Source organism: Arachis hypogaea, chromosome 15 (genome assembly GCF_003086295.3).
Source record: "Arachis hypogaea cultivar Tifrunner chromosome 15, arahy.Tifrunner.gnm2.J5K5, whole genome shotgun sequence".
NCBI classification, from domain to species: Eukaryota; Viridiplantae; Streptophyta; class Magnoliopsida; order Fabales; family Fabaceae; genus Arachis; species Arachis hypogaea.
The window spans coordinates 149,635,229-149,646,000 of NC_092050.1; the positions used below are offsets into that span (position 1 = coordinate 149,635,229).

General features: G+C 33.3%; 2 protein-coding genes across 2 annotated transcripts; one reads left to right on the plus strand and one right to left on the minus strand.

Moving 5' to 3' along the window:
* Nucleotides 1–405: 405 nt before the first annotated feature.
* LOC112751268 (F-box protein At5g07610-like) lies at nucleotides 406–4,780 on the plus strand. The gene has a single exon (XM_072217221.1). The coding sequence runs from the start codon at nucleotides 406–408 to the stop codon at nucleotides 1,660–1,662; it is 1,257 nt and encodes a 418-aa protein (XP_072073322.1). The 3' UTR covers nucleotides 1,663–4,780.
* On the minus strand, nucleotides 1,664–9,670 carry LOC112751267 (putative ABC transporter B family member 8). The gene is made up of 9 exons (XM_025800350.3): nucleotides 9,212–9,670; nucleotides 9,048–9,102; nucleotides 8,436–8,614; nucleotides 7,418–7,875; nucleotides 5,133–5,676; nucleotides 4,243–4,422; nucleotides 2,716–4,011; nucleotides 2,219–2,634; nucleotides 1,664–2,130 (listed from the first exon to the last, which is right to left on the minus strand). The coding sequence occupies exons 1-9, from the start codon at nucleotides 9,452–9,454 to the stop codon at nucleotides 1,773–1,775; spliced, it is 3,729 nt and encodes a 1,242-aa protein (XP_025656135.1). The 5' UTR covers nucleotides 9,455–9,670; the 3' UTR covers nucleotides 1,664–1,772.
* Between the last annotated feature and the right edge of the window lie 1,102 nt (nucleotides 9,671–10,772).

Here is a 10,772-nt window from a genome sequence, read left to right on the forward strand (position 1 = left end):
AAAATAAAATTTAATGTCTAAATTTTTTATTTTTTAAAAAATATAATCATTCACATATTTTTTTTTAAATTTACTTGACAAAAAATTACTAAATTTTAAAAATAAAAATATCTTATTTTTTAAATAATAATTATAAAAATTTATATCAAAATTTAATATTTAATATTTAAATTTTTTTTAAAATATATATTTAATATTTAATTTTTTGTCGTATTTTTTAAATATTATTTTAGCAGTTTACTTTTAATTTAATTTATTATTTTTCTTTTCAGAATGGGAATTGAATTCCAGGGTTTTCAAACACACTGGTTTGGGTTTGTTGTTCTTTTACACCATATAAAAGAAAGTTGAACAACACAGATGCATCGGGGAGATTTATAGTGGGTAAATTAAATCAGAAGAGCAATGAGCAGAATAAAAGTATCAAAATCACCATCTTCACCAGAAAAAATCGAAGAGAATGAGGATTTGTTGACTGAAATCCTCCTGCACCTTGGCGCCAAAACGTTAATCAGATTCAAATGCGTCTCCAAACGATGGTCCACAATCATCTCCTCCCCTTATTTCTGCCACCGCCATGTCTTCCGCCACGCCAACATCACCAAGGTCTCTAGCATTTTCTTGGAACCTGGAGAAGATGATGATAACAAAAACCGTTACTTCAATAACCATAACGATATCAAGCCGTTATCCTTAGAGAACGGAAGTCACGGCTCATCATCTCCCTTCGACTCCATCGAAATCCACCCGAAGGACCTCGCCTACATTGTGCAATCATGCAATGGCCTCTTGCTTTGCAGAATATTACACCACCACAAAAATCGAGCATTCTTACCAATAGAATCGTTCTTTGTCTGTAACCCAACCACTGAATGCTTCAACTTCCTCCCCGATCCCTACAAGGCTCTTGACGCCGATAGCCACGAATCATCGCCATGGTTGTATATGAACTTCGCTTTTGATCCCTCAACTTCGTCGTCTGACTACGTTGCTATCTGCGTATGGAAATTTAAAGCAGTTAAAAATTCAAGCCGCTCGCGCTTTGAAACAATGGTATACTCTTCGACTGATGAAGCCGAGCCTGGTTCTTGGAGGCCGTGTGGGTCCCCTCTCATGGCTCCAGCCAAGTTCGAACTTCATAACGGAGTTTACTTCAACGGTTCAGTGCACTGGATTGGCTTCGTTGATCCGGATTCGTATGCGAAGATGTCTGTGAGTTTGCGTTTTGACTTTAAAGAACTGCGGTTGAGGGATGACAACATGCCTCCCTTGCCGGATCTTGATTACTTTTACATTCCTGCAGCTGCATGTGGCCACTTGAATTTGGTTGGATTTAGTTCTCCTGAGAGAAGCAACATGATAAGAGTGTATCAGATGGCTATGGACTATTCTAAGTGGGTTCTTCTGCACACACTTGATCTTTCTCCAATGTATTGGCCGAATGATTTCATTGCCAGCGTCAAAGTGCTTCACCTTATTCAAGATAGTGAAGATGATTGCAGCGGCATGTCTTTGGTGTTGGTTGTAAACTATAATGTTGTTGTTTTCCGGTTAAAAGACTACACCTTTAAACGGATTTATTCTCGCTACGTGCCCTGGAACGAATCGGCTGAAAGTCCTCCTATATCATTTGAGCATATTGAGAGCTTGGTACAACTTTAGATTTTAAGTTCAAAGTACTAATTAGTGATAGGATTATTACTTATTTTAGGGATTACAAGACATGTAAATTTTCATTATAATAATTACATTATTGTTATTATTATTGCTACCTAATTTTGGATTTGATGGCATGCAAGATTGAAGAAGGCACCTCTCTTGTGCCTAAGTTGAGCATAGGTTCCTTGCTCAAGAACCTTACCCTCTGAGACATATGCAATCGAGTCAAGTTCTTTGATGGTGTTGAGCCTATGTGCTACAACAATGGTGGTTCTTCCCACCATGATCCTGTCTAATGCTTCTTGCACAACTTGTTCTGATTGAACATCAAGTGCACTTGTTGCTTCGTCAAGCAGCAATATTGTTGGGTTCCTTATTATGGCCCTTGCTATTGCTATTCTCTGCTTTTGCCCTCCAGATAGTTGCACTCCCCTTTCTCCACATTCTGTTTCATATCCATCTTTCAATGATCTGCATTGCAAATAGAATGCAATTCTACTATAAGTACTTGTTTAACTTGGTATAGCTAACATTAATTATAAGTAAAATGAGAACTTACGATATGAACTCATGAGCATTTGCGGCTTTTGCAGCTTCAACAACTTCATTCTCAGTTGCATCTTGCTTCCCAAACAAGATGTTGTCCCTTACAGTGCCAGAATATATGACAGGTTCTTGGCTAACAAGTGCAGTGTGCTGCCTATACCATTGAATATCTAGTTCCCTTATGTCCACATTGTCCACTTTCACAAACCCTCTCTCAACATCATAGAATCTTTGGATCAATGCAATCACTGTTGATTTTCCACAACCACTCTTTCCAACTAGCCCAATACTCTTCCCTGCCTTCACCTCCAAGCAAAACTTGCGCAATACCGGTGTTCCTGCCCTACTTGGGTAGGCGAAATCAACGTTCTTTAATTCTATCTTCCCACTCATATTTTCCAACTTTCTTCCGTTGTTGCAATCACCAGCCTAGTCAAAATAATAAAACCAAAATTAGTTGATAACTAGAGTTAAGAACTTAGACTCAGTAACATGCACTGCTGCATATACCTTGGGAATAAGTGATTTCCTGTCAAGAATCTCAAAAACAGATTTGACAGCAGTTGAGGACTTTGCAAGATCAGAAGTCATGCTTCCAGCTTCAGCAATGACCTTCCCAGTGCTAACCAAAACAAAGAATGTCTTAAACACATCCCCTGCAGAAATATCCTTCTTCTCCACCAATGTCCCTCCATACCAGAAATCCAAAGCCCATGTCATGAATGTTAGGCATTGAGCAGACCCCATTCCAATCCCGGCCAGCCATGACTTCTTCCTCGCCTCCTTCCTTGGCGCCTCCTGCGCTTCATCGAATAATGTCAAAACCTTTTGTATGCTTCCAAATGAAGTCACAATTCTGTGGTTGTACACTGCTTCAACTGCAATCTGTGTGCTATGATTCTGTGCCTTGATGAATTTTGATGAGAGTGTAGAGAGAAGAACTTTTCTTGTGTAGAAGCAGAGGATTGTGAGTGGCTGCACTGCTATCATCACAAGAGCGAGCTTCCACGCCACGGCGAGTCCTATGATCATTGCAATACTGACAGCAGAAGCTGTTTGAACAAGCAATGAAACGCGATCCGCGACAAGGGACTTAACCATGGAAGCCTCATTGCTTAGCCTTGAGCACAATGCTCCACTGGAGTTATGTTCTTCATCGAACCAAGCCGTTTCGAATGTTAAGATATTCTCAAGCATTCTCTGCCGTATCCTTTTTGTTAATTTTGCTCCCATGTATGCGAAATTGTAGTGCTGCAAGAGGTTGAGTGTGATGGAAGCAAGAGAAAGAGAAGTGAAAATCAAAGAGTAAGTCCTGATTCTGTGAATCATTTCACTATGGCTTTCGGCGAAAAATGCAGAAATCATGCCACCAATTGTTAAGGCATATATGGGCTGCACTGAGCCGAAAGCTATTGCGGAAAAAGTACCAATTAAACCTTGTTTCCATTCAGGTGCATTCAGAGATAGAAGCCTTGGGAAAGAAGGTGAAGGGTGAGAAACAAGAGATGATTCTGGGGTTATGGTGTTATCATCAATAGGGATTGGTGATTTTTGGAACATTGCAGGGCTTGTTGATCTTGCTGTGCTGGTTCTACCAGCACTGCTTCTTGCTGCAGAAGAAAGAGCATTGGATATTTCTTGTTGATCATCAAAGCTGAGTTGTGTTTGGAGTTTTGCTAGCTTTGCATAGTGGCCGTTTGGACGGGTTATGAGCTCGTTGTGCGTGCCGATTTCGATGATGCAACCGCCGTTGACAACAGCTATGACATCTGCGTTTCGGACCGTTGATAGCTTGTGTGCAACAACCTGATCAAAGTTAAGTTGTTGTCAACCAAAGATGTTAGTCACTTAACATTTCTCTGTTATCAAACAAGGCTAAGATATCAAACATTACAAACATGTATAATGTCTAATGCCTTATGTTATGCCACCTAACGAAATTGATGTGTGAACTAATCAACTAGTTTCAAGCATAATTTTGATGAGTGTTAATAATTGTGTATTATGACTAAGTATTAAATGGATTATTGAACTTACCAATGTAGTCCTGCCCAATGAGGCATGATCAAGGGCATTTTGGACAAGTAATTCAGATTCAGAGTCAAGAGCACTGGTTGCTTCATCAAGAAGAAGAATCACTGGATTCTTTATGATGGCTCTTGCAATTGCTATTCGCTGCTTTTGTCCTCCTGAAAGAAGTGCTCCCCTTTCTCCAATCTACTTTGCCATCATCAATTAGGTTAGTATCTGCATGTTACTCAATGATACAGATCAACAATAAAATTGTGTATAGCTAAAGCATCCAAGTTGAGCTAGTTTGAACCATTGAGTAATGGAACACGAATTTATTTCTCTTCAAAGGATTGCACTATTTGGGAGCATTGATTCTTTGATAAAATAGAGTAAATATATCTATTTAATTTTGTTGCCTAGAAATTTAGGCCCTTTAGAATGTAGAAAAATAGTTTGCTAGGCCTTATTTTTTTTAGTCACTTGTACTATTTACTTAAGGAGATAATGAAACAGTTTCCTTAGATTACCTTAATAAGAGAATCAAATTCTTGTGTCCCTAAAATCAAAAGTTAAGTACCTAAAACTATAAATAATTTTTAAAAAGTTGATCATGAGAATAAAATGAGTGATATTCATGTCTCAGTTTTTTCTGAACCCAAAAATAGATAGAAATTTTTTGTTAAATTATAAGATCTCATATTCCTTTTAGTAGTTTTAGTTTAAACAAAAAGTTGTGCTAAAGTGACAATCACAGTTTTTATCAAATCACATTAGTCATATTACTGATAAATTAAAAGATTCTAAACACAATAACCTTAAACAAAATTCAAAATGTTTTGTCTTAAGCCACAATTGTTAATTTGTTCTGTTAAATGCAAGTTAAATATCAATATAAAACATCTTTTTTATTTTACCTTGGTTTCATAACCCTGAGGGAGCTGCCTAACAAAGTTATGAGCATTAGCAGCAGTAGCAGCAGCAACAACCTCATCCATGGTAGCATCAAGCTTTCCAAACATAATATTCTCCTTAATAGATGTCCCAAACAATGCATGTTCTTGACTCACAAGCCCCATTTTACCCCTCAACCACTTCAACTGCAAGCTCTTTATGTCAACACCATCAACCCTCACAACACCTTCATCCACATCATAGAACCTTTGCACCAACGCTATTGCCGTTGACTTTCCACTCCCACTTGCACCAACAAGTGCAACCGTTTTGCCTGATTCAACCCTCAGATTGAAGTCATTGAGTACGAGGTTGTCTGGTCTTGAACGGTATGTGAATTTCACATGTTCAAAGTCTAGGTTCCCGTTAATTTGGTCTAGCACTATTCCCTTTGTTGTGTCTTCACCATCAATTACTGCTTTTCTGTCAATCATGTTGAAGATTCTTGTGGATGCTACTGATGCTTCGGTCAAGTACTTCAAATCTGGAAGTACCACTCCAAGGGATCTACATTGTATTGTTTTTGTCACAATAATAATTAGCATTAATTCATGTGTTCTTCTAGAATTAGTCAACAAAATTGCAAAAAAAAAAAAAATATCGTACAAAATTATTTATTAAAATTGTTAAAGATATAACTATTTATATATTATTTTATATTGGCTTAATTTTTTTAAAAATTGATTTCATAATATAATATTAAAACTTCTATAATCGAAAAGTTTATAACTCAATATTTTTATGAAGCCTAATATTCATATGCCACCTGTTAAATTTTTGACAAAAATAGTTTCGTGATAAAAATAACTTCATTTCATCATAAATTCTTATTTTTCATCAAGTACTTCATTGTAGTTTTTCCATTACAAACCCTTGCAACAAAATATGGCTCTTGCTAGATTCATATCAACGTTAATTCGTCATTTGAAGTTACTGATGAAAAATAAGTTGAAGAGATTATTAGATGAAACAATATGAATATTTAATTAATTAATATATATTAGTATTATTTTCAGATAAAATCAATTAGTTTCGCGTCAAGTTTTTATAGTATACAGTGACAATTTTATCAATAATTCATAATAAAGCACTTTAATTTGAAGCTATGGTTGCGCTTAGTAGAAAGTTTACTAAGCCGAAGGAGATTAAACTAAGACATCTAATCTAAATTATAACACTAGAACAGAAAAACCAGTATGCACTAATTAATTAAAATGATTTTTTTTAAAAAAGAAGAAAATCTAGTGCACTAAAGTAACCTTTCCTTTTAAGTACGTACTCTTGCTTTTAATCATAATGCTTTAAGAGATCACTTTTTTGAAAGGAGCATTATTAGACACCGCTCATTTCACTATTTCAGCTACTCTTCTAAAATAATTGACACACTGGTGAAAGATATTATACATGAACACTACTTTTCTAGAGTGACATGATTAGTGGTCAATGTTATCATCCGATCCAAATTAATCATGCAACTAAACTAGTAACTTTAATACCATCATTTCTCTAATAAAGGAAAATTGCATTGCTTCAGTGTGTATAAAACTGTGACAAGCTGGCAACTACATGTTAGATTCTTTACAGCATTAGCTAGATTTCATGAACTTTTAGCTGTCCCATATTTACAGATATTTCACATATAAAAAATATATAATTTGTACTTATATTTACCAAAATTTTGTATATATGAATCAATATAATTTATACTCATATTTTTTTAAAATTTATATACATAAATTAATAAAATTTATTTGTTAATAATAATTTATTAAAAATTTCTGGGCGCAAGAGTTTCTCATCTCTTTAAATCAAAATAATAAATAAAAAATTATTTTATGTATCAAAATATCCTTAAATTACCAGAAAATATACTTAGAAGACATATTAATTAGGTATCAGTATTGAATAGTAGCTGCATATTAGCTAAGTTAATATTGCACATGACATACACTTAATTACATGATTATTGCATGTAATTCGCACTTATATATAATTTATCAATTACTATTCATAATTAGTATATATTTTTAAGAATTTAATTTTGATGCATTGTTAAAATAGTTTTACAGGTACATTTAATTATGTACAGTCACATCAGTAAAAATAACTATTTTTTATATTAACCGTATGGATAGTTATTTAAAAAACAGAAGTAATTATATGACTGTGCTTTACATTGTCTTAGTGGATCAAAATTAAACTCGTATTTTCAAAAGTAATTTTTTATATGTAAGAAAAGTATACGTACTGTCCACTCATAATGAAGCAAATTCCAGCTGCATAGATCCTTCCACCACTTTCAGCTTTGTACATAACCAAATGGCTTCCATACCAAGCAAGAAAAGCCCAAATTGCAAAGCATAAACCTGTGCTTCCAACAGCTAAACCCTTTGCTATCCCTTGCTTGATTCCAAGCCTTGAGGTTCTCTCTAAGATCTCTGAATACCTCACAAGGATTCTCCTCTCGGCTGTGAACGAATAAATGGTTTTGATGGAGCTTAACGCCTGCTCGACGATGGCGTTCGCCTTGCCGTACTCCTTGGCAGATGACTTTGACAAATAGATTAGGTATTTGCCATAGATCATGCCGGGGATTATGAGAAGAACAAGTGTTGGGAATGCTACTAAGGCCAGCCTCCATGAGAAGTAGGTGGCAAAAGCAATCCCAGAGATGAATGATGATGAGTGCATTAAGAATAGTGGCACCTGAAAAACCAAACTCATCATCATCATATCTATCAAATTACAAGCATACATAGTTTTAAATGTTAATAGTAAAAATTGACTAGTGTTCTTAAAATAAAGATAAATGTTGCTCAATTAATATTTCCATTTTGAATTGCAGTTATGGTTGCAATTTCAATTCCAAATTGTGATGATAGCTTGTAAAACTATATTATTTTTTTTTTTATATTCATGCATTAATAATTATCTCAATTTATTGTCAATTTAGTAAATTATTTGATCTATTTCATTAAACTTTATTTATGAGTTCTATGATGAGACTGTAGTTTAATTTAAAATTAAATCATGCAAGCAAGCTAAGCTAGGATATGAAAGAAATAAAGAAATAATCATGTTAGGTGTATATAAAAAAATAGTTATAACTAAATTAATTATTTGTATAAAATTATATTAAAATATAAAATATATATTAAAATTTAGTTAAATAACCTATGCATTTATTATCAATACATGGTGATTAAGTTTAATTTTTTGTGTACTTAGTACTTTTGATAAAGAAGAGTGTTAAAATGAAATTGAACCTTTTCACTTAGGACTTCTTGGACGAGAGAAGTGTCTTTTGATATGGAATTGATGATTTCAGAAGTAGTTGCTTCTTGTGATTCAAAAAACCCCACTTCTTGTCTTAGAACAGCTTCCAAATACTTGTACCGAATTCTCAACACCTGCCTCTCACTTGTTTTACTCCAACAGTACCCTTCTGCAAATTAAATAATGCATCATCAATTCTTCACTTCCTTAATAGTATATATATTTTTGTTTGTTCTTAATATATAAAGATTTACATAATAAGGTTATATTATCAATAAAAATTTTAAATTTTTTTAATAAATGCATAATAAATATATTATTAAAGATTTAAACTTTGTATATATTTTTTTTTTAAAAAAAAAGCATATATATTAGCTAACTTTTATGTCTAAAAGTCTAGACTTTAGGGTTTCAATAACTCATGTTTCATATGTACTAAAAAAAATAATAATGATGATGAAATTAGTTAAACATATATATGCCCTTCAAACATGTGGAAGTTCATGAGGGTAATTAATGGACAATGAATCAAAAGGGTGTTGACTATGCCTTGACCCCAAAAAGTAATTAAAGCAAGCATGGAATTTGGGAATGAATGTTACCCATGAAGGCCAACACCATCACTGCTAGTCCCAAGTACACAAAATACAAGCTGCACTGTAAACCATAAAAAAGAAATGGAATGAAGTTGGTTAATTAGAACATGTGGTGTATTAGAGAAAGTGAACAAATGAAATTAAGAAACAAATTAAAAATATAGTAGTACCTTTTCAACCTGGGACATGTAATTGTTGGCAGTGCCACTACTTTGTTGGTTGCCATATCCTAAGCTGTTCATGATGCGGCTAGCGAAGATGAGAAGAATGTTTGTGGACATGCCATCTCCAACTGCTCCAACAGCACCCATTAACATAAGCAAAACATCAACACAATCTGCATATCTCAAGATTATAGCTATGGAACCTCTCTCTATTTTCCTCTCTCCCTTATTCATTGGGGGTGAACCCATTTATGTGTATTAATTAAGGACCTTTCTTAATTATAACAAGAGAGAAAAATTATAGATGAATTATGAAGTAGTTTTGTTCCTAAACTACTTAATACTACTTATATATATAATACATATTTGTGTGTGAGGTGTGTGTGAACATGTTGATGCATCTCCTTGTCACCAAGGACACAAAAAGAGTGAGTAGTGGCATATTCTATATGTGATGAGAAGCACACCATGAAATATAATAAGCTCTAATAATAATATTCTTGTGGGGTTGTTAAAGATGTGTTTTGTGTTTTGTTTTTTTAATTAAAAAGAGTTTAATTTTAATACACAAACAATTTAAAATGTTTTATACAATTGTGTAATTATATTTGTTTTTTTTTATGATCATTTGTATGATTAATGTAAAAAGTAGTTATTTTTGTTCATAACATTACATAATTAAATATACGTATAAAATTATTTTACACTGACTGTATATTAAAATTAGAGAAAGTCTAGGGAGCCAGTAACTTTTGTGTTTTGTGGCCAGCACTTAACCATCAAAAGAAAAGTGAGTGATCTCCCATCATTGGATGTAATCTCATACCATTAAAAATGCTATTGATGGTCAAATTGATGGTTACAAAACACAAAAGTTACTGCCCCTAGCACTCCGGCCTCTTAAAATTAAATTCATTAAAAAAATGTATCTGAACCCGAAATATGAGATCTGAGATAACCCTTTTGTCCAGTTTGGGAAAGAAAGAAGATTATTACCAATAGATCCAATTTATTTAGCCATGATATGTCACTATTCATTCCTTTTCTGTTAGTTTAGTGCTCTAATTTGATGTCACTAGGCCATTATGTTTCCTTCCTTTATTATTTTATAAAATTAAGTATCTATCACCCCAAGTTTGAATGCTGCTTTTCTCTCAATAAATTAATATATAATATATATTACTATGGGGTTTACAACCGGAATATAATGGAGATCAACATTTTTCTTTCTTGGATTTATATATCTAAAGTTAATACTAACTTATTATGAAGTTAATTAAAAAGAAAAATTTGAAAAACAAAAAAGTCTGTTCTATTCAATCATTTCAAAATATTCTTTATTTCAAAAGTGAAAAACTTTAGCTTTGGTGTGGAAAAGAAATTTGAAATGAAAAACAATGTAAAATAATAAAATAAGAATTAATATAATTAAATTTGTAATTTTTATCATGTATACATTGTACACTGAAAAAAAAAAAAAACTTAAAACCCTCGGATTTTATCTATCAATAATGCGTAGTCAACCAAAAAGGTTATGATTTTTATTGTCGAATAAAAATTTCCTGAC

Bases quoted from the DNA above. Each gene is read 5' to 3' on its own strand.
- LOC112751268 (XM_072217221.1), top strand. From the start codon at position 406: ATGAGCAGAATAAAAGTATCAAAATCACCATCTTCACCAGAAAAAATC.
- LOC112751267 (XM_025800350.3), bottom strand. From the start codon at position 9,454: ATGGGTTCACCCCCAATGAATAAGGGAGAGAGGAAAATAGAGAGAGGT. The intron at 9,103-9,211 runs GTACTACTATAT...TATGGTTTACAG, and splicing joins ACATGTCCCAGGTTGAAAAG to TGCAGCTTGTATTTTGTGTA. The intron at 4,012-4,242 runs GTAAGTTCAATA...AACTTTGATCAG, and splicing joins CATTGGGCAGGACTACATTG to GTTGTTGCACACAAGCTATC.